The sequence below is a fragment of the Yarrowia lipolytica genome, chromosome 1A (genome assembly GCF_001761485.1).
Source record: "Yarrowia lipolytica chromosome 1A, complete sequence".
Lineage (NCBI taxonomy): Eukaryota > Fungi > Ascomycota > Dipodascomycetes > Dipodascales > Yarrowia > Yarrowia lipolytica.
Genome location: NC_090770.1, coordinates 2,208,205 through 2,230,795, shown reverse-complemented (window position 1 = coordinate 2,230,795; position 22,591 = coordinate 2,208,205). Strand labels below are relative to the sequence as shown.

At 50.1% G+C, this 22,591-nt stretch overlaps 10 protein-coding genes across 10 annotated transcripts; 4 read left to right on the top strand and 6 right to left on the bottom strand.

Moving 5' to 3' along the window:
* Positions 1-3,343: 3,343 nt before the first annotated feature.
* On the top strand, positions 3,344-5,071 carry YALI1_A22275g (uncharacterized protein; the record flags this gene model as incomplete). Its single annotated transcript, XM_500326.3, has 1 exon — positions 3,344-5,071. One exon carries the CDS (start codon positions 3,344-3,346, stop codon positions 5,069-5,071), a length of 1,728 nt encoding a protein of 575 aa, XP_500326.1.
* An 880-nt stretch (positions 5,072-5,951) lies between these two features.
* Positions 5,952-7,265, bottom strand: YALI1_A22236g (uncharacterized protein; the record flags this gene model as incomplete). Its single annotated transcript, XM_500325.3, has 1 exon — positions 5,952-7,265. One exon carries the CDS (start codon positions 7,263-7,265, stop codon positions 5,952-5,954), a length of 1,314 nt encoding a protein of 437 aa, XP_500325.3.
* A 794-nt stretch (positions 7,266-8,059) lies between these two features.
* YALI1_A22228g (uncharacterized protein) lies at positions 8,060-9,640 on the top strand (the record flags this gene model as incomplete). Its single annotated transcript, XM_500324.2, has 1 exon — positions 8,060-9,640. One exon carries the CDS (start codon positions 8,060-8,062, stop codon positions 9,638-9,640), a length of 1,581 nt encoding a protein of 526 aa, XP_500324.1.
* A 257-nt stretch (positions 9,641-9,897) lies between these two features.
* On the bottom strand, positions 9,898-11,628 carry YALI1_A22192g (uncharacterized protein; the record flags this gene model as incomplete). Its single annotated transcript, XM_500323.3, has 1 exon — positions 9,898-11,628. The coding sequence occupies one exon, from the start codon at positions 11,626-11,628 to the stop codon at positions 9,898-9,900; it is 1,731 nt and encodes a 576-aa protein (XP_500323.3).
* A 1,381-nt stretch (positions 11,629-13,009) lies between these two features.
* YALI1_A22157g (uncharacterized protein) lies at positions 13,010-15,094 on the bottom strand (the record flags this gene model as incomplete). Its single annotated transcript, XM_500322.3, has 1 exon — positions 13,010-15,094. The coding sequence occupies one exon, from the start codon at positions 15,092-15,094 to the stop codon at positions 13,010-13,012; it is 2,085 nt and encodes a 694-aa protein (XP_500322.3).
* Positions 15,095-15,331: 237 nt separating this feature from the next.
* Positions 15,332-17,098, bottom strand: YALI1_A22137g (uncharacterized protein; the record flags this gene model as incomplete). The annotated part of the gene is made up of 1 exon (XM_500321.2): positions 15,332-17,098. The coding sequence occupies one exon, from the start codon at positions 17,096-17,098 to the stop codon at positions 15,332-15,334; it is 1,767 nt and encodes a 588-aa protein (XP_500321.2).
* A 226-nt stretch (positions 17,099-17,324) lies between these two features.
* YALI1_A22129g (uncharacterized protein) lies at positions 17,325-17,936 on the bottom strand (the record flags this gene model as incomplete). The annotated part of the gene is made up of 1 exon (XM_500320.3): positions 17,325-17,936. One exon carries the CDS (start codon positions 17,934-17,936, stop codon positions 17,325-17,327), a length of 612 nt encoding a protein of 203 aa, XP_500320.3.
* A 189-nt stretch (positions 17,937-18,125) lies between these two features.
* YALI1_A22111g (uncharacterized protein) lies at positions 18,126-19,751 on the bottom strand (the record flags this gene model as incomplete). Its single annotated transcript, XM_500319.2, has 1 exon — positions 18,126-19,751. The coding sequence occupies one exon, from the start codon at positions 19,749-19,751 to the stop codon at positions 18,126-18,128; it is 1,626 nt and encodes a 541-aa protein (XP_500319.2).
* Positions 19,752-20,313: 562 nt separating this feature from the next.
* YALI1_A22105g (uncharacterized protein) lies at positions 20,314-21,105 on the top strand (the record flags this gene model as incomplete). The annotated part of the gene is made up of 1 exon (XM_500318.3): positions 20,314-21,105. The coding sequence occupies one exon, from the start codon at positions 20,314-20,316 to the stop codon at positions 21,103-21,105; it is 792 nt and encodes a 263-aa protein (XP_500318.2).
* A 439-nt stretch (positions 21,106-21,544) lies between these two features.
* Positions 21,545-22,039, top strand: YALI1_A22093g (uncharacterized protein; the record flags this gene model as incomplete). Its single annotated transcript, XM_500317.1, has 1 exon — positions 21,545-22,039. One exon carries the CDS (start codon positions 21,545-21,547, stop codon positions 22,037-22,039), a length of 495 nt encoding a protein of 164 aa, XP_500317.1.
* Positions 22,040-22,591: the final 552 nt, after the last annotated feature.

Here is a 22,591-nt window from a genome sequence, read left to right as displayed (position 1 = left end):
TCCTTGTCACCGGTTGGGATCTATGGTCCGGAGATGAGATGAAAGTCGGATTGAGTTACGAGCTACAATAGTGAAGAAAATTGTTTGCTTCTGTAGCCTAATCAGACGGCCCCCGACGAGCAAAAAGGGCGTGGCGAGACTCAGATCGCCCACAGTCCATGCGACTATGCTGTACGATATGTCGGTTAAGCATCCGAAAGATACCCTATTCCTCTGGGTCTTGGCATCTCCAACTTACAAGGGAACCTTGGTTGAAAAGGTGGGCATAGTTCGACCTCGTTGGAGGGAGAATCTGAGCATTGCTACAACACTCTGTCATCTATTAAGCCAATCAAAACCCGTCGAAATGGCCCATGATAATGGCTCCAACCATGTTAGTTGCAGATTGAGTGGTGCGCGGTTTAGTGCACCGGTTGATGTTGAACTACTGTAACCCGTTAGTGCACATCCTTCCACCAGAAAAAGCTCACGCGAGCATGTCGTTCTTGTTACTCAGATATAAACTTACTTTCAAATACTGATCGAACGAGCTCTTTCCATTTCTGGCGCTCCTAATGGTACAGCGTACACTAGTGTCCTGTTCACGGGTGCAGTGAACTGCCGCTAATGCGGAGACTAATAGATTATGTATTGTGCAATCGATTTTTGACTGGAATGTGACGTCTGACGGAGCAGTTTCTGATACATGACATGTGGAAACACGAGCCACGTATCCCCACAATGCTCAAGCTTCGGCGGCTGTGACGCACGTGGGGAGATTGTGTATTGTGAGTGCAGGGGTCGTGATATAGCCAGTCCGGTTAACTTGGACCCCTTGTACACATTCATTGTAGACAAAACGTACATGTTCCACGCAGCGTACCTGTTCATTCTGTCCGCGCCTGGCGAAGGCCAATGTACAATTGGTGTCTTGGGGAAAAGTTTTCAGCTATTGAATTCAAGGACGAAGCTACGTGAATTTCCACTACTGTACTTTTAGGTCGGATTTGGCGGATGCAAGTGCATGGTCGATATCATAGCCACGATATCCCCTCGTTCCAACCTAATCAAGATTGTGTAGGTAAGGCAGAAGTCGATGAATGGCTGTTTGTACACCATTGGAGATTTCGGCCAATTAACAGTCCATTTCTGGCCATTTGAACATCCTTCGGTGCCGTTTCGGAGCCCTTCTCGATCTACATTAGTGTCTGAGATGGCTTGTCGTCATATTTCTGTCCCATGAGTGGTTAGGAGGCTCGTGCTCCCTTGTTTGCTTTTGGCTTTCCAAACCCTATATACGATTACTTTCAGGCTGGGCGGCGGTTGCAAATTTGGATTTGGCTGGGATTAGGGGTTTGGGCCAGAGGGTGTGAGCCAGAGTAAATTTCCGTTTGGGGAACATAAAGAACATTCAAAGCCGTGTGTTTGAAGCCCATAAGATTTGCAATATCTGCCAATCTGTGCTGAGGGTTTGGGTCCCCAGTTGTGGGCAAAACGTGGTCTGGTACTGGGACGCCAAGAGGCGGGATGCACCACGCAAATTTTTATACCACCCGCTCCAGTAGGAGCACAAGATCTCCCTTTTCTACGTAGTGCGTATTTAAGGCGGTCTCAACTAAATGTGGCAAGAGCTCACACGACCGGGGACCGCCTTGGCAATAGTGTCAAGAGGATAAAACGCACCAACCGTAGTCAATGATCGATTGATTTTTTCCGCCATGAGGCTGACAACTGCTAAAATTTTTCACAGTTCGAAAGCCATGGATAGTTACGACACCTTGAGTCTACGGCTAAGTGAAAGCCCGCAGGGTTTAGATTTGACCGTTCCTCATTGCGTCTCCTATCAATCGTGAACGTGGGGGAGGGCAGGTCTGTGATTGGTTGAAAACTGGGATTAGACGTGACGTACGTGTAGAAAATTTTAACCGAAAGATTGGAACAAAGAATATGTAACGGACAAAGAAAGACTATGCATATGATAATGTCAAATAGAGTCACAGACCCAACTTAGAAACCCGTGGGTCCTGTACTGTCTCTCATTGGACGAAATAGGGTTGGCTATCGATGTAGGAGACAAGGGACACTGGCAGCTGGAGCGCATATTACCAGCACGACTAAGTAAACCGTTTCACCACCATGGTGGGGGCACGCCGTCAGTATATCGATAGTGAGAAATTGTAGGTTGAACACTAGTTACCACATGTTTTTAACGCTTAGTTGGGCCACTCTAACCCTGGGGCCCATAAGCCTTAGTATGGAGCAAGATCGAGGCAAAAGTCCATCAGAGTCCACACTAGAGCGGTCCTTAACGTAATACCCTGAAACCATCACCGGTTTCTTGCACACGACCATGTATATGGTATAGGTGCTTCAATCGCGGCCTGGGAATTGGTTTTCTGGGGGTGCCAAGGCATAGATGTTCGGGAGCCGGACTACTCGGACGTCATCAGCCCCCCGACATCAATATAGCGCGAATAGATACGGAGTACAAAGACGTAGTGCCAATGACAGGCAGAAGTTTATTGTGCGACACACGTGGCTAGCGACCTTGACTATTACTTGACGGTGGTGAAAAGAAGCGGAGGCCATCGATTTGAAGGCTTGGCGGGTCTTTTGATCCTTCTAAACGATCCCAAGACAATGAACCAACGTTGCCGAGCTCTTCTCAGGCCTGACTTGGCGCTGTAGGGTCCTTAAATTGTCGTATTGGCACTTGTCTATACCACTGAACCTCTCCTACAAGACAGATAGCCTGCAAATATCAGCTGTCTGCCAGAGTTTTGTCCCCACAGTCAGGCAGTCAGTTAAGCCAGTGGTGGCCTCGCCTACCGTGTGTGATCAAACTTAATGGTGGAGGGGTGGTGCTATAGTAAGTGGCTCTCCCAGGGTTAGAAGGGCCAAGCGCAAACAAGTAGATAAGACAGGCACGCTAGCGGGAAGATCCACTCACATTGCCAAGAAGCGCGAATATCGGGGCCAAGCATTGCGATATTAAACTGGAGATAGCCACTGAAATGGTCGATATGGGACTCGTCTTTTCCAACTTCTCCCAAACTACTTGGGAGACGCACGGTTGGGTTGAGAGTGCCTGTGTAGTGTAGTGCTGAGAGAGCTATGGCCCAGCTAACTATGGTTTTGTGTTTTACCACTTTTTGAAAATTTAGGTGTTCCAGAACTGTATTGGGGACCAAGAATAATTAGAGCTAACCCAAAACGGTAAAAAATTAAACAGAGTTTTGGTACTCATCGGAACAGAGGAAAAAGGGAAAAAAAGACCACCTGTGCACGCTCCAGTGCATATATAAACCACCTGCGCTTCCCAGCTCAATTCCTCATCGCTATCGACCCCACTCTCAGGCATTCAATGGACGCTCAGAACAAGACTGCCGGTGGTAACGCCGCTTTCCACAACTTCGTGAACGACTTCGCTCACATTGAGGACCCCAATGAGCGACGACGACTCGCGCTGGAGAAGATTGACTCCGCTTCTTTCGGATGGTACCACATCCGAGCCATCATGGTTGCCGGTATCGGTTTCATGACAGACTCTTACGATATCTTCGCCATCAACCTGGGTATCACCATGATGTCCTACGTTTACTGGGGCCAGGGAACTGGCCACGATGGTCACATTCCCGACTCCACGAACACCCTGCTCAAGGTCTCCACTTCTGTCGGTACCGTCATCGGTCAGCTTGGTTTCGGTATTCTTGCTGATGTTGTCGGCCGAAAGAAGATCTACGGTGTTGAGCTGATTCTCATGATCGGTGCTACCATTGCTCAGTGTATGACTGGCCACTCTCAGGCCATCTCCTTCGTTGCCGTCCTCACCTTCTGGCGAATTGTCATGGGTATCGGTATCGGAGGTGACTATCCTCTGTCTTCCATTATCACTTCTGAGTTCGCTACCACCAAGTGGCGAGGAGCCATGATGGGTGCTGTCTTCGCCAACCAGGGCTGGGGCCAGCTCATGGGCTCCATCGTCGCCATCTGTTGTGTTGCTGGCTTCAAGAACTCTCTTGAGCCCTACCACGGCGCCAACGACTGTGGCTTTGACTGTCAGCAGGCTCTCGATAAGTCTTGGCGAATCCTTGTCGGATGGGGTTGTGTCCCCGCCATGTGCGCTCTGTACTTCCGACTGACCATTCCCGAGACCCCCCGATACACCTTTGACGTTTCTCGAGACATTGAGAAGGCTCAGGCTGACATTGACAAGTACACTTCTGGCGAGCACGGAAACGCCTCCCCCGAGGAGATTGAGGCTCTCAAGGCCCAGGCTGAGGAGCTCCAGACCCAGCAGAACGCTTACAACCCCCCCGTTGCCTCTGCCGGCGACTTCTTCCGACATTTCTCCCAGTGGAAGCACGGAAAGATTCTGCTTGGTACTGCCGGTTCTTGGTTCCTGCTCGATGTTGCCTTCTACGGACTGGGTCTTAACAACTCCACCATTCTGCACACCATTGGTTTCGATAAGGGTGACAACCTGTACTCCACCCTCATGAAGAACTCCGTCGGTAACCTGATTCTTATCTGTGCCGGTGCCATCCCCGGATACTGGCTCTCTGTTGTCACCGTCGACTTCATTGGCCGAAAGCCCATCCAGATTGGAGGTTTCACCATCCTGACTGCTCTCTTCTGTATTATTGGTTTCGGTTACGACAAGATTGGAGAGGGAGGTCTGCTCGCCTGTTACATTCTGTGTCAGCTCTTTGAGAACTTTGGTCCCAACGTGACCACCTTCATTGTCCCCGGAGAGTGCTACCCCACCCGATACCGATCTTCCGCTCACGGTATCTCTGCTGCTTCCGGTAAGGTCGGTGCCATCATTGCCCAGGTCGTTATTGGTACTCTGGTCAACCACAACTGTGACCGAGACGGAAAGCCCAAGGGATGTTGGCTCAACCACGTCATGGAGATCTTCGCCCTCTTCATGCTGCTCGGTATCGGTACTTCTTTCCTGATTCCCGAGACCAAGCGACGAACCCTTGAGGATCTTGCTGAGGAGCTGCACGGTGAGGTCCAGTGGCGACCCCCTGTGGAGGACCAGGCTGAGGATGTCTCCGACTTCAACGACAACGAGAAGTCTGTCTAATCGCACTTTCATATTTATTCCAAAAAAATTAATTCCATCATATAGATATATTGCACTAAGTGATTTTTGTTATTGATTGTTGACCTGTAGTTGAGCTTTTGCGTCATTTACAGTAAATTGTCTCCCGTTAATTTTTGAGCACAATATCGCTGTGGTGCATGATGATATACAACTCTAAATCCGCCAAGTCCTGCAGCCAAGCGCCATAGAGGGTAGCTTTGGGCGACTCGGTGCATCCTCCTGATCACACGTAATGCCATGCACAGAAAACGCCCCCTTCAATACGGCCGACATGGAACGGCACAGAGAGAGTATGTGGCCCCATCCGCGGCACGCGACCTCTTCTCATCGCAAGGCTGTCCGCACGCTATTCTTATTTTCCCTAGCGGAAGTCAATGAGCCTTACAGAATGTGAATGCCGTGCTATTTTGGCCTTGAGAGAGATTCAGCTAGCTGCTTAACTAAAATCTCGATATGCTCCTGGTATAAATCAGTTCGTCCCTTGGTAGGGGCCTATCGCAAAGTCAAACTAAAACTGCGTTCTAATCACAAAGTCGAGTGGGAGTACCGCCCGAACCTAAAATGGCTCACACACTCTGGGCTCCGGTCCGACGCCCTTGCGTGAGATCCGTCGCATGATGAATGGGAGCAAGAAGATCGAGAGGAACACCAACGGAAATAATTACCCAAAATAAACGTCAAAAAAAGAGAAAAATGCAATAAATATATTTATCTAATGTTTCGTTTCGCAATCAACTGATGTGAAACGTGTGTTGATTGCTGTTAAATAATCACTAGACGATTGTCTGTGTCTTTGTGCCGACCGTAAAGTTGTGTCGATGTGGGCAGTCGATGTCTGTAGGTTGTCTACGATAATTGCTCAGGGACAGGGACGCTTGGGCCCAACCTGGCCAAAAAATCCACTTACTGCAGCATCTACTCGTCGCTTACGAGCCACCTGACGATACAAGGGCTTGGGCTCCGTCTTTACGGCCGTCGATGGTGGGTTCAGAGCCTTCTCTTCGCTCTTCCTCATTCGGACACAATGTACATAGTCAGCTGGACGTTTTCGAAGCTCTTCCAGATCCCATGATGTCATTGAGAAGTTAACCTCGAGGATGAGCTTTCCACGCTGGCTCTCATTGTTCAGTTCCTTTAAACTTGAGAGAAGCCACGAGGAGGGGTGATTCTGAGCACACCTGATGATCTTTTGCAATCGATCGGGCACGTCATCCTTCTTGATGTCATTCTTGCACGTGAACCAATTGCGATGGCAGAGACGATCCCCACGGTATCCGACATACCACAATTGCGGGATTTCCATTAGAGGGGCCACTTTATCAGCATTGGAATGGCCAAGCAGAAGGACCTTCAGCTCAGGCCAATCTCCTCGAACAAGAGCATTCTTCCACAAGGACAGTGTAGCATCGCTGATATCGACATATCGGATATCCAGCACGGTCAGGCTCTTCAAGCGTGTCAAGGCGTTTTGTGCATGTTCATACAGATCATCACGTGTGTAGTTTAAGATGAGTTCGTTGCGGATATGCTTGACGCCCAATTCCAGGTAAGAGACGTCTCCCACAGTCAGTGCTTGGGCCACAGACTCGATTCGATGCCGGCTTTTACCACGCAGCAGCAGCGCTCTCAGAGAGGCACATCGATCTGTAAGGGTTTTTGTAGGATGCAACAGACCGTTGTAATGGCAGGGGAAATCAGAATGCTTTTGTAACTCAGTTGCAAACACCAGAAACACGTTAAGAGAGTCGTTCTGCCCATAGAGAACAGCTTCCCATACCGATTTCCATACTGTCGCGTTGCGAACGTCCTTCAATAGACCCTCGGTTAGAAAACGCGCCTGTCTAGCCAAACACGTCGCGCTCTGCTGACGTAATGACGGGGCGCCCGTGTCGTTTGTGTACTGCTGGGTTGCGCAGTGCGAATTACCGTTTTTCTGAAAATCTTCCGCTTCACAAGGAGGCAGTTCTTGCCAGCGCGTCGTTTTCACAATCTTGTAGGGTCTTATGGGGGTGCTGTCGTATTCCTCTAGTTCAGGTGGAGGTCGAGACAACATATACTCGCGTTCTCGCTGTTCTCGCTCCTCGGCCCATCTCACATACTTTTCAGCGTTTTTGTAATAGTTGGTGTGTCGTGATTTCTTTTTGCGGATTCGTGCTATCCGGGGTTCTTCCATAGTGTCTCGTTTCTGGTCAAGTTGATCTGTCTACAGTATGTAGTAGTCGACACTCTATCTCTCATACAGGTAACGTGCACAGTGATGCGGCTTGATATTTCAAAAGCACGTCGTAAAAATGGGATGGGATCAAACTGCACGTATTTTGTAGGGTCCGTCTGTGAGCGGTTTATTTACTAATCAGGCCAAATCCGCACTAGTCTGGACTCGGTGCCTAAACGGACCCGGTTGGTAAGCTTAGCTTCTGACTGGGGCGAGGAAACAGGCCATTGGGCCATTGGGTGGCGTGTTTGGGTCCGGTTGGTTTTGGGCCATTTTGACGTGTGCGGAGATAAGGGGGTGAGAGAGTCAGATTGTGAGGCGATGGACATATATAAATACAGCCAAGCAGCGAAACATCAACTCCCAAAGTGGTCACAAACTATTTGCACTATAAGCCGCAGCAACAGCTCATCTCTCGACCCCGTACGCTGCGGCTGGGAGTCCTCATGTGTGCACCCATTTTTTTTTTTTTTTGCATGGCGAACACGGACACCGGAACCTTATTTGAATGGTAAATTTCAACTGTTCACGAAAAGCCAAAAAGCGTTCCTACCACGGTACAAACCACTGTCAGGATCAGAACAGGTCTTTTGTCAGACAGAGAGAGCAGCGGAGTGCAAAAAAGAGCGCAAGATACGACTGATAACACATTCTTGCCGCCATCGCTGACACACTTGACAACAAACAACACACAATCAGACACAAGTTCTGTCATATCCGTCACCCTACAAGTACACTGACCTACACCAACCATGTCACTGCGAAACAGCACGACTGCTAAGCGGTTTCATTCGCATAAGACCTGGGCAGGGACCTTCTGGTCCCGTCCATCGCTGTACTTCCAGCCCGCAAGCATAGAAGAGCTCCAGGCCATTGTGACACGAGCACGAGACCTGGGAAAGACAATCATGGTGGTGGGCTCAGCTCACTCACCCTCGGACCTCACCATGACCTCCCAATGGCTCGTCAACCTCGACAAGCTTAGCAAGGCCGTGTCCTTCAAGCCCCACACCTCGGGTCTCTACACTGACGTTACTGTCGAGGCCGGTATTCGCATCCATCAGCTCAACGAGGTACTCAAGCGAAAGGGACTGGCCATGCAGAACCTGGGCTCCATTTCAGACCAATCTGTGGCCGGAATCATCAGTACAGGAACCCACGGTTCGTCGGCCTACCACGGTCTGGTTTCCCAGCAAATCGTGTCACTGACCATCATGATCGCCTCCGGTGAGCTGCTCACGTGCTCACCCGATGAGAACCCTACTCTTTTCCGAGCTGCACTCCTTTCTCTTGGAAAGCTAGGAATCATCGTCTACGCCACTCTCCGAACCGTGCCGGCATACACCATCCACTCCACCCAGCATGTCATCACCTTTGAGACTCTGATCCGTGAGTGGGACAACCTGTGGACTGCCTCGGAGTATATCCGGGTGTGGTGGTTCCCGTACGCAGAGCGATGCATTCTGTGGCGAGCTTCCAAGTCAGAGTTGCCGCTGTCCGCCCCTCGACCTTCCTGGTACGGCACCTGGCTCGGCCGGCTCTTTTACGAGACTCTGCTGTGGGTCTCGGTACGACTGTGGCCCTCGCTTACCCCTTCGGTCGAGCGGTTCATCTTCTCCAGGCAGTACGGCATGGAGGACACTCTGGGTTCCGGAACCGGCTCGGAGGCCGTGCAGGGCTCTGTCGAGGGTCTCAACATGGACTGTCTCTTCTCCCAATTTGTTAACGAGTGGGGCATGCCTCTGGACAATGGCCCCGATGTCCTGCGAGCTCTGCGAGCCAAAATTGAAGCTGCCGCCAAGGACAATATTTATTATGTGCATTCCCCCGTGGAGGTGCGATGCTCCAACATGTCTGTGCCCGACAGTGGCGACCGAAACGTGGAGCCCAACACTCAGGAGTTTTCTGCTTCGCGACGAGGAGCCATCACCGGCAACACTCTGCGACCTCTTTTGGACATCAATCCTCGAGACCGGCCTTATGCCTCTCCTCATGGCCATGTGACGAACTCCAACCTCACCCTCTACATCAACGCCACCATGTACAGACCCTTTGGAGTCAACTCCCCTGTGGGCAAGTGGTACCGTGACTTTGAGGGCATTGTGGCCGAGGCTGGAGGAAAGCCTCACTGGGCCAAAAACTTTTTGGGTCCCGAGACGGCCGAGCTCAAGGATAACGAGAGCGAGGACGGCAAGATGCTTGGTCTCAAGCCCATCATTGATGAGTGGTATGGAGATGATCTCAAGCAGTGGAAGTCGTTGCGAGAAAAGTACGATCCCACAGGAGTGTTTCTTTCAGGAAAGGTGTGGATGGATAGAAATGGTTTGCTTTAAGGGTACAGCACATACATAGCCTTGGTACAAATAATCTCTACTTGTAGTCATATATAGAGAGTAATGAATAGAAGTGTAAAGTGATGTACAGTAGTAGCTAGAAAGCTACGAAACAAGTGGAGCAATAGTAAAGAACGATCACGATAATCTTCTACAGTAGCCACCACAAGTGTATATAAATGCTACAGTATGTACTGTGGATATTTATGCAAAACGAATGTCCTTACAATTCCGTGTAAGATAAATAATACAATAATTTACAGATGATGTCCTGCTTGAATGGTTCCCGACAGGGAACTCTTGGAGGATCGGCCTTTTCGTTTCTGGTGTCGATCCGAGTCCTCCTGGCCCTTCAAATGCGATGCAAGAACAGGAAGCTCTCCAGGCTCCTTGGCCAACATACTGGAGGCGGTACTGAGCAATTCGAGATCAGCCTCGGGCTCTTGGTCGGCTTCAATTTCGTTGTGAGACACGTCCTGGGGGGGAGGCATGTGGGCATGAGTAGACTGATGGGGCTGTGTGAGCTGCAATTGCTGCTGTGGTTGCTGATGGCTTTGCGCCTGCTCAGACTTGTTCTGGTTGTAGTCCGCGTCGTGGTCTGGTGCTCCTTTTCGTGTTTTTCTCTTGTTGTTGACTGCACAGGTGTCGCAATGGTCGAGGAAGAATTTGTGTGATGGGAAGATCTTCTCACAGTATCTACACCAGCCCGAGTCACTCTGTTTGAATTGCACAAAGTGGACCAGCCGCAGATGTCGTTTGAGCACATCTGATCGTGTGAAAGAGCCTCCGTTTCTGTGGCATGAGTTGTCTTCGGCGTAGAAGGGACACACAAACAGCGGCTCCTGGTGCGATCTCAGGTGGCGTCGTTGGTCGGAAATTCGCACAAATGACCATTCACATCCTGGGAAGGTGCATGGGTACTGCCGTTCTCCGGTAGTGGTTTCTGCAGCCTGAGGTCTTGAGGGCCGTTTGTGTTTTCGATGGTCGGCCTCGAGTTCCTTTTCTCCCAGAGGCGAGCAGTGGCTCAGGTCGTTGTTAGCCAGCACCTCGGCGACCTCAATTCGTTTTCTGCCTCGCTTTTTAGGTGGCGGTCTGTCGCCACCAAAGTCGGAAGCTGTGGACGCCTGCTCTGGAGGCGCGCGATTGTTATTGTTGCTGGTCTGCAGAGGCGCGTGCTGTTGAGGTTGCTGCTGCGCGTAGTCGGGGTAGGGTCGTTGTTCAGGCGAGTTTACACGAGGGTCGACGTTAATACGTGGCAGCTTGGGGTGTGAGGCGTCTCCCTGGTCGACTGGAGGCATTCGCTGCAAATCGGCCGAGTACGGGTAGTACGGGTAGTAGCCCATGGCGGGGGGTCGCATTCCTGGAGGAGGCAGACGCCCAGGGGCATAACCGTATGGTGCTGGAGGCTGGTGCTGGTGAGGATGGGCTTGTGGGTGGGGTGGTGAATGCTGGGGATGCTGGGGGAAGATACCTGGAGCTGCGGGAGGCTGCTGATGCGGATGGTTCTTCATATGAGAATGTGGTTGGGGGTAAGAGTAGTATGGCGAGGACTCTATGGCCGCTGTTGGGGGTGCAGCATTTCTGATGTGCGCGATCAATCCATCGGGCCCTCGAGCTGATGCTGCTGCTGACAAGAGCGATGTCGTATGAGAAGTATGCGACGAGGCGTTGTTGTTATTACTGTTGATGTTGGTGTCGGGGCGCAAGCCTGAGGCAGCTTCAGTGAGCACAGGTGCGATCTGGGGTTTGTTGAAGAGCGACTGCGACTGCGGATGTGGTTTCAGGCTGTTTTGGGTCTCGCGATCGCGGGCTTCCTGCGTCATCAACGGGCCTCGTGTGTCCGTCATGGTTGACGAGTCTGGTTGGTTACTGGTGCCGTTGGAAGACGATTGTTGTTGTTGAAGAGCAGAGTGAGGCGGATTGAGAAGGGCGGAATCGGCCTGGGAGGAAATTGGGGGGATGCGTGAGCGTTCGTCCTGAGCAGACATGTAGGGTTATAGGGACTTTTTCAGACCAAAATCAAAACAAGTGCAAACCACACTCGTGTGCTCTGGGCTTTTGCTTTCTCCAAACTGCTGCCGAAGGCCCTAAAGGTCCGTGCGGCGCGGAGTAATTCCAGCCGCTTGCCCAACCCTATTTTACCTTATAAGGCCAGGGCTAAAAGAAGCGCCGCAAGGCCGACAAACAAGTTGAGGTTGACAGCTTCCCGTTGTCTCCAAGAAGATAGAGATGCAGTTTTACGTGTGTGGCGCGGGTGTATAGGCTGAATCACACTGGCCTACCTAACCCCATGCAGCCGGCACACACACAAACCCTTAAACAGACCCACTCACAGCAGTCTCAACAGTTGCTGCTAGGTTGCGTGCCGAAAATGTGTGCGCAGCATTGCGTTATCCTCCTGTGCATTCAGCAGCCCTCGCTCCGTTAAATGAAACTCTTAACTTGTTTATTCGCAATCATGCCGACAAGCGGGTGGTGTGCTGCTGACGTTTCTGGGCGCGCAGAAATCAGTGGTCCGGAGGATGACACACCACTACTAAGCCATCCAACCGCTATGTGGCCCCGTAGGACCTTCCCCACTCGGGCCCAAACTTAAGACACCAACTTAAACGCAACCGTTGTGTTGCGGCGTCACGTGCATGGGAACCCGAGACCTCTCTCAGGCGGTTCTTTCATACCATACCATACCTACAGTATACACAACAGTTGAGTTTGGCTGGAGTGTACATGCGGGGCCCGTTGAAACTCAACAAGAGCCGCATAGAAAGAAGAGCTACGAAGAAATGGCTGTAGAGCACGTCATGGACAGTCAGATGTGATACGACTAGACTTGGGGAGATCCAAATACAGCAACCTACACTTCTTCTCTCTTATACTTCAAAACCCGTATCTCTATACGCCAAACACCTTATTATCAAAAGGGAGTCTCCGTTTAGTGTTCACCATTTTTTTCCGCAAGGCAGCATGAGCAAACTACCGATTTCATTAGCCGGTGAGTGGCCATACATCTTATCTGCGGTCGGTGGACGGGGAGCCGCAGAGGAATGTACACATACTGGTAGTTACGGGAAGTGGAGCGTGACAGGATCTGGAGCATGATAATGGTGTGCGGCGAGATAATAAATGGTGCGGCAAGCCATTCGGCACGGTTACGACAAATTGATACAGTTTTCAGTGCTATCATAGTACGAGTACGAGTAGGAATAAGCGTTTGCATCGGTGTCTTCCTGCGTCTTTCGAGTAGCTACAGTACAAGTACAGTACCGGTATCTCAGTTGTATACACTCGTACTGCATTCATTACATCATCTACATAATCTCTCGAACTAATACTTTGAATCCTTTCGCTTCTATACTAATTATGCATTTCTTACATACCTCGGAAGGCGTTCTTGCCAGCCCGTCGTCGACCATCATACTCCTGTCTGCTCTTTCCAGTGTCCCGTGCCTCCTCTTCATCTCCATCTCGCTTGGGTCGAGGACCACGACCCTTTTTGCCTCTTCCCTGAGGCACAAAAGTCATCTCCACGGCTCCTCCAGCGCCCTTGGACATCTTGACGTTCTTCATGACGTGCCGGTCCTCCTCAGCCTCGAGATCAGCCACTCGGTCAGCAAAGTCGTCATCGGGAATCTCCTCTCGAGCAGCCTCAGAGCCCGTAGTCATCTTGATATTGTCAGCACGCTTGGCCTGGAAGGCTGCACGCTCAGCAGCCTTCTTCTCAGCCCGCTTCTCTGCCAGAGCCTTCTTCTTGGCGGCCTTTCGCTCATCCTCAGAGTCGGGCTCCTCATCAGTAGCCTCCACGTGCTCATCGGACGAGTAGCCGTTATTCTCCTCCATGGCCTCCTCCTCAGCAGCAGTAAGGGGTCGGGCAGTAGTTCGCAGAGGTGCCTCACCATACTGCTGGCCCTTGACCTTCTTGTGCGAAGGGTTGAGCTGCTTGAACTCTGCAGCATTCTCGTCGACCTCGAAATCGGGGTTCTCGAAAATGCCAGCGAATCGATCGTCGGAAAGAGCAGCCTTGGAAGTCTCCTTGGCAGACACCTTCTTCTTGTTAGTGACCTCGGCCTCAGACTCAGCCAATAGTCTCTCAGCAAGAGCCCTGTTAACCTTGACACGGGATGCAATGGCTCCAGTTCCAGAGGTTCGGATACGCGACTCCCGCTCCTTCTCCAGAGTCTTTCGGATCTCCCGCTCTCGGTGCTCCTTGTAAGCAAAAGGGTTGGAGATGAGCTTGGCCTGCTCGTAGAGCCGCTGGTCAATGAAGTAACCATGCATATACGACTTGACCACGGCCGAGCCAATGAGGTGTGAAATGTTGAGTGCCGCCAGCTCTCGCTTGGTGACAAACTTGTAGTTGTCGTATACAGAAGTGCTGGGCTTCTCCTCCAGCTCTTCGGTGACGTTTTCCAGGAATGAACACCACTTGGGCGCAGGTCCCAGATTGGGGATGTAGTAAGTATGCATAGGAATACCCTCGTTGGCGAACATGAACATACCGGAACCGGGGATGTGTGCCACGTCGTTAATGTCCACAGTGGGCTCAATGGAGGTGTAGGCGTCTCCGGTTCGTCGGTCCCAGATCTTGGCGACTCGCTTGTCGGCAGACAGCACATGGTCGTCGTTGACCCACAGCACCTTCTTGATGCCAAAACCGTATCCCTGGTCCTTGGTGACATAGGGCTCCGGCGCTCGCAGATCAAAGAGACGAACAATACCGTCAGCGTTACCGATACCCACGTTCAGACCGTCGTTTCTGAACTTGAGAGCTGTGGCACCGCCACCCAGTCCGGGAGCGCCCACATCCAGCATACCCACTCTGCTCCTACTTCGAGGATCCCAAAATTCGACAATACCAGCATCAGTACCGAAACCCAGGAGACCGTGGGCCTGGTTAACGTCCAGACAGTTGACACCGGCACTGCTGAGCTCAAAGGGAGCCATAAACCGACCCTGGTCCAGGTTCAGTCTGTATACCTCGTTTCCTGCAGCTCCAACATACAGGTCGCAGTTTTCGTCGTTGTAAGCCAGCGCTCGTCCAAACTTTGGGATTCGTGATTTCGTCAGGATTCCGCCCTGTCCTTGGAATTCAATAGATCGGTCGTTTTGCAGATGCACACTCTTGGTCCAGTCGTCGGAGATAATCTTGAAGTCAACATTCTCAGCGTCAGTGTGTCGCTCAAACTTGAGAGAGAGATCCTCAAAGTCGTAGACATGGATCTGAGGCTTATAAGTACCGGTGGCCATGCAATATCCTCCATCTCGAGTCACCTCAATTTTGTTGGAAGCCTCAGCAAATTCGAAATCCTGAATCAGCTCGATTCGGTTGGAGTACTCGGCATCGTTCTTGAGAGACTTCTTTCGCTTCTTGGCCAGCCATTCTGGCAGTGATCTGGAAGAGTTTGTACCAGAAATCTGGTACACAGAAACGGCTCCAGGTGTAGATCGAAGGACCATTGTGGTGTTGATGCGTCAGTGATATACCTTGGAACTTTTGTGTCCCTCTGCAGATTACTGCCAAAAAATTTCAAATAGGCTCACCATGCATATTTGAGCCCTAAACCAGGTTACTGAAATAGGCTTCTCAAGTGAAAATGATTACGTAAACTAGCTACAAGATCGATCTTGAACGGCATATATTTATTGACAAATGGTAATGATAGGAAAAGAAGAGAATATACTGCAAGACCGTAACTAAGTACTTCCAGAAACAGTGGCTCTATCTTCCAAGGAAGAAGTGAACTTGGAACGCAGCTGTGTGATATCAAAAGACGGCGTGTCTCCCCAACGTCTAAGGAAGTCATTGAAGTAAAACTCGCACCCGTAAAAGTACTTCTTGTCATAGAACCTGCTGAACACGGTGGCAAATACCCCAACAAACCGTAGAGACTGCTGCGAAAGCTCAGCCAGTAGTTCCACAAGAATCAGACCTCCAGACGGGAAGACCTGGATGCAACCGTTGAAAGTGGACATGATAAGCTCGATAGAAGACGTTTCCTCGTGGATAACGCAGTTGGAATAGGCTGCCAGGAGTCCAGAAAAGAGCACTCTAATCAGATCTTTGTCAATCTCTTCGCGAATAAAAGAGTATGTGTATTCAATCTGGAGTCTAATGACCCCAATTAAAGAGAGAATCACGTGGTTTCTCTCCCGGGTAGCCATCGTGGTGCCCTCGAACTCGCCCAGCTGGAAAGGAAGGTACCTGTCTTCCAACTTGATAGGCTCTACCTTGGAGGGTAGAAGCGGAGATGGAGGAGAGACATAGGAGAGAATGTTACCGATGACAAGATCCTTATTTCCAGCCCCATTCATCTCACAAACGAGGTAGAGGAGTCTACACAGCGCAAAAATGAGTGATACAGGGGGATCAAGCTCATAGAACTTCTTGTTCGCTCCGTACACCTCCTCAGGTTTATCAGCGGCGATCCACTCAGTCACCACTGCAGACAGAGCACCCATCCAGGTGTGATGGGGGTTAGAAGAGTTCATTTTGGCCGACAAGAGGTCTGGACGGTCCAAAATCTGGAACACAAACTCCATCTGTTGGGTGAGAGAACCCGTGGAGTATCGTGGGACACATGGATGGCTTGGCAGCTCCTCCTCAGGGTCAATGAATCTGATTGTGAGACCAACACGAACCATAAGAATGGTCGTCATGCCCACAATCTCCTCATCAGGGTTCTCCAGCAGCTCGACAAGCTCTTCGTAGTAGTCTTGACGAACAAGCATGAGAGAGAGGAACTGCAGGTCAGGTTCTGACGCACAGAAGCTCAATATCTCACCAAGGCTGATTTTTGGAGACTGTTGGAGTCCTGTCAGTATCTGGGAGATCTTTCCGAATCGCGAAAGTAGGTAATGGGCAGTAGCAGAATCTCCATTGGACACAGGCATGCCCAAAACAAGACCTCGAGACTCGTCTAGAACTTTGGTCATGGTCTTGGGTTGGACAGAAATGCCTAGGGCGTTGGCCCGTAGGTTGAGTGCTCCCCAACGTTGGATCAGAAAGTCAGGAATAGAAATTAATGCCTGGTTGAGCTCGGATATGAAAATGTAGACCAGCGTGATGCCATGGAAGACTCTTCCGAAGCGCACAAAGTCGATTGAGCCTGAAGAGACGCAACATTCCTCACCCAGAGAGACCATGGTATCGAACACGGAGTGCATGCTCAGCAGAACACTGGAGTCGATAATGGGCGTCTTATAGTGACGAGTGAGGATCTGGACCATCTGCTTGGCAGCTTCCAGACGGTCTTCCCACGGTCCTTCGTTGATCAGCCGGTTGCAGCTGTATCGAAGACAGATACCACCCAAAAAGCTGTCTAGGTAAGGCTCATTTTCTCTCCCTGAGAACAGACAGATGGCTTCACTGTTGGCGTAGAGGTCGATGGTTCCATCTCTATACACAGATTGGACGAAGGGTTCCAGCTTTCCAGAGTTGAAGGCAGTGTATAGGGCGTCCATGATAAACAAACAGAGTCTTGTGTTGAGAGTTGTATGGTATGTGTTGTGTAAAAAAGAGACAAAAGTGTTAGGATATACTGTAGAAAGTGAGCCCCAAAAGACCCGTCATAAAGAGAATGTAGAGACGAAAATACACACAGTGTACTGTACATTGCATATTTGAGCAGTCAATCGGAGTGCGAGTATTGTACTGGCAGCAGTATCACCAGTCGGTTTGGGTTGTGGATCAGACGACATGAACCCCAGCCTCTTCAAGACTAGCAACAATCTTTTTTTCAGAAGAAGGATCCACAGGTTTGGTGGCTTCCCTAATGACTGTGGTTTTATAGCCGCGTTTGGCAGCGTCTTTAGCTGTATTGAACACACAATAATCAAATGCAAGTCCCACCACGTCAACCTCCGTAACGCCATTTTGCTGCAACAGGTCATGAAGCTCTGTCTTGTGGATGCCCCAAACGTCCTCAAATCCAGAATAATACTCTCTGTCCTGCAAGTATCCCTTTCGAACAAGAGCCTGCACATTGGACGAGTCGAATGAAGGAGGGTAATCTGCCCCAGAAGTACCCTCCACACAATGAACAGGCCACACGGTATGGTCTACCTGTTTGTCTGAGTTAGGGTGCTTGAATGTGATTGAGGTGAACGGCTCAGCTCCATGGTTGGCGGCGAACGATGTGTGGTCTTGGGGATGACTGTCTTTGGTGGCCACCACAAATTTGTACTTGCCAGAGTCAGCGAGTTTCTGAACAATGGGTATGATGTCATTTCCGTCGACTACAGCAAGAGAGCCTCCAGGAAGAAAGTCATTTTGCAAGTCCACAATGATGAGTGCTGCCATGGTGATTTGGTGTGTGGGGAGGTGGAAGTTTCATGACGATAACGTCTGTCTGTCTGCATGCGCGCGAATCTAAATTGTATAGGAGAGATAACCAACAAAGTGAAGAATATAAGAGAATCAACATAATTACTTGAAAGATACTTGACAAACAGCATAAATCAGAAAATAATTATTGCTATAAAACACAACCTACAGCCCTCTACTCTTCCTGAGATCCTCAATGGTTCTACACTGAAGAGGCTCTGCCGGAATATGGGGCTCTCGACCTCCATGGGGCCAGGTGGGGAGATAGCAGACCTCGTTGTCCTTGCACCGATGAGTACAAGAAACAAAATAGGACCAGTTGAGATCAGATATCAGATCCGAAACGTCAGCATGCAACTTAGATGGAAGCTCTTCAGAAACGTTGCCGACACGAGTCTGTACCTTGTTTGCCCAATCTGCAGTTTCCATGATTACAGAACACACTGCAGTGGAAACAAGTCTGATGGCGAACCTCACTTTTTCCTCAAAAGGCGTGACGTCGTACTTATGGAAGTCAGAAGCGTATGTTTTGGCACATCGTTCAACCTGAGCATCAACATCATGTCTTGTACTGTTAGCGAGCTCTTCATCACCCTCAAATCTCAGTCGTAACATGGACGTGATACCACCAAGATGCTTGGACGTATCGTTCAAAGAGCTGGTCCCAGCCTCCAGCTGCCCATTTTTAATCTGAGCCAAAATAGGCGCCATCTTGTACACAAGGTTGTCCGTCACCGTTCTCCAATTGATTCTGTACGGATCGTAGGTTCTTGTGTGTTTGTCTGCCTCCCAAAGCTGCGACCTTAGCTCCTGTCTCAGAGCCTCAGAACCCGTGAGCAGTCGATGCTGAGACACATTTTTTGGAAAATCGATGTCTCGGCTGCCCTCCATGCCGTAAATGGTCACCAGTCCCCGATAATCAAGCTCCACCCGCTCTTCCCCTGCACTGGAATGAGTACGTTCCATGCTCTTGACCCAGTCATAATCAAAGAAGTTGAATTCTCGAGAGGGACGAACCAGCAGATTGCCAAATCTGTCTCTCGACAAGAAAGTCTGACCAACTTCAAAGCTACTTCGCTTCATCAGGCCAGCGGTACCTTCCTCCTCACTGACCGCAATGGCATTGTTCATGACATACTCCACCTTGGGGTTGGTCATGTTGCACATTAGGAGCTCAAAGCCCGTGTTCATACGCACAAAACCATCCAGCTTAAAGCCATTTTCCTTGAAAAGTCTGCACAGACGATCACCTCGTGCAAACTCAGTGTAGTCATTCCAGGTGTCGATGGGATCGTCTAGAAGAAAACCCTGAGAGTCCATGGTCCCCAGATCGGAGGACAGAGACGCACTGGCACCGTCAATGTATACAATCTTGAGCGGTTCCACCACCTGGGCAGTTGTAATATGGGGATTACCAAAGGCATGCCCGATGTTGCAACACATTGTGAAGGAATACTCTGGGTCAAAGGCGAACCAGTCAAGGTCCTGCGGAAGTTCCTTTCTGTTCATGCCGTGATATAGAACGGTTCCCGGAGGCACGAATCCCGGGGTAAACGTCATTCCATTAGGAGCCATAGCATTTCCAACGTGCCGTAGCTGGTTGTGGACAGCGTTGAAAATGTAGGTTGACTCATTAAACGCTGGAGGGGAAAATTCCGATTGTCTCAATGGTGGCGCATCCGATAGAGACTCTGAGCGCGTGAGTATGGTGGTGAAGTCGCCACTATGACTGTTTCGAATCAAAACCACCGCTAATGCCGTCAGGGCAACAGCAGCAAGAGCTCGTTTCATGGTGTGCGCCGTGTGCTCTGTAGATGAAAAAGATAACGCACACGACACATTTAACTTTTGATACGGCACAGAGTAGGGTGGCTTTTCAGTGCCGCATGCTCTGGTGCGGATGAGTGATCTGCGATAAGCAAGAGTATGAGAAATGGTGTATGGAGTTGAGAAGTCGACCGAAGAAAATAGGCATGATGCACCTTGTAAGTCACGTGAACTACTACAAGTAGTCCCCAAAATTGGATTCTTAGATTCTGAAACATACCGAAGAAAAATCCACACGTGATAATGGCATACCCCACTTTTCTGCACGAAAAACGCAGTGAACTGCAGCAGAATACAGGTGGGATTGCATACACAAACAGCATAAAATACAAGTACTGTACCGGTACAGTACTTGTACTCGTATTTTGACCACGGCCAGGAGTTCTCGTACCGTGTACCCACACAAGTTCGGTTGTTAGCGTATCACCAAACAGACACCCCTGAAGCATCGACACTAAACCTTGGATCACAACTCAACCAACTTCTCTTTAACAACCACACACACACATACTCATACACATACGCCATGGACGACAATTACTTGAAGTTCTCGTTGTTGTCTGTGATCACGCGCGATCTGGTCACAGAGGGACAAGTTCAAGGCACAGGAACCACGGTGCGTTTCCCACCCCTGAAAAAGAGAAAGATCTCACTTGGAAAGTGGTTCAAGCGGTTGTCTGGAGAAGAGCGGCTGTTTCTGTCCATGGCTGTGGGAGGATTCACACTGGCCAATTTCCAGCAACTGTTTTCGATTCTGTGGTGGAGCAATAAGTCTGTTCTCAAGCGATACACCCACAAGCGACTTATTGGCACACTGGTGAAGTTGTACAGATTGGGCTGTTTCAACCTTGCGCTACTCTTTATTGGGTATTACTGGTACCGCATTTTCTTTGCCAATGATGGCAAGAAGGAGCGGGATATTCTGGCTGATGTGAATCTCAATAACGAAAAGAACCGGGGACCCATCTTTTCAGATACACCTGAAAAAATTGAACAAGGAGGCAGTATTCTGCATGCCGTTCTCAAGGTTGAGGGAGAGGATCTCCGGGTGTCTTACGAGCTGAAGGGAAGTTGTACTGTGATCATTTCCGTGCCCTCCAGGAAGATTGTTTCCAGGGTCGACTGCTTTGACTCCAAGCATTTCGAAAAGTATTCCCGGTTGCATGCGATTGACAAGGACGCAGTGGTCACCTTCTATGAGCGTGATCAGGACAAGTGCTACTTTTACATCCACGGAGATCAGTACACTGAGACCAGTGGGGTTGAGTTTGCTAAATGCGGCGACAAGTATGAGGGGATCACGAGTTCTGCTCTTTGATTGATGGAATTGGTAGAGTGAGATGTTCCCCACAGAGAGCATGGGGGTCTTGCCACAAAGCACAAGGTAAGGTGGCGACCAGCTACGGTGCAACAAGTAGCTAGCTATAGATTGTTAACTAAACACGTCAAATGCATGAACCAATTACTCACAGGTGGGGTGAGGCATTACGTGTACTCGGGGTGGTGCCTGTTGATACGATCATAATTGTGTCTTTGGTGCAAATAATATTCCAGAGGGTTGCTCCTCGCAAATTGCCCCACGGGTTTCCCCACATCCCGAAACGGGTTCCTGGCACTGTGGCTAGCCCACCCTCCAATTGCTTATTTGTTTTTTATGCTCAATGCAGGCCGGGCACCTGGTCTCTCTGTATCGCACTGGACTGCATGTAAGGTGAGATTTTGAGTTAATCTCTTCCGCCTTAACAACAAAAAAAATCATGAACACCAAAGAACTGTTTGGAGGGGCTCTAACGGCCCTGGTGCCCACATCGTTTGCCGACGCCAGTCAATTCCGTCAGGTGCCCGACACCCAGGAGGTTTTTGTCGACGATGGACCCGCTGAGGAGTCGCTGATTTTCGATATTCTCGAGAAGATTTCGGATGCAGACGACACCGCAATCAAGACCCATTTTGGCGAGATTGTGGCCATTAACGGCGGCGAATCGCGGATCGTGACCTCGGAACAGCTCCAGGGGACCGAGTACCCCATCTGGACCTGTCTGGGAGAACAGGAGACCAAGAAATGGGGCAAGGAGTCCGAGGAGCTGACCAAGGTGACCATCTGCGTGGCGCTCATCAGACTGGAGAAGGTTTCCACCGACATTGTCATCAGCTACAATGTTCTCAAGGGCGAGCGGGCCCAGGAGGGCTATGAACGGCTGAAGGAGATTGCCAAGTCCTTCAAGGTTAACGACTGGAATCTGTTTGGTTAGCATCTTTCACGAAGCTACAGGTATTCGTACGGCAGGCGACTACTGTCTGTACGAGTAGTACATACCAGTGCAAACATCAACAGAATGGAGGTATGGCATGGTGGGTGGATGGTGTTGGGGCTACTGCTGCAGTACACGAACGGTATAATGGTTGTCCATTCGAGTTGAGTGTACTCGTACTCGTACTTGTACAGCCACCAGACTCGAAACTTGGTCCCCACTATCATAAACCATCCTTATACAAGTAGCTCCCATAGAGTACAATGAGCAATGATAGAGTACAAGTTCGGTGTGTTCAAGATGTACGAGCGTATGACAGTGTGTGGGTGGACTCTGGGTTTTGTTGGGCTTACAGGGGTCAGTGTCCATTAGTGCAGGTCTCACCTTGTCTGGTCTCAATATAGCGTCTTATCCTTCTAATAGGCAAAATGTGTCGTATTCGTGCATGATGGACCTTTTCACATGAGTGAGCTGTATATCCGGGAGGGACCAGTAGCGAGCGCGTAATAGCTTCCGACGTTTAAAAAATGTGGGGATGCTAGACATGTCGAT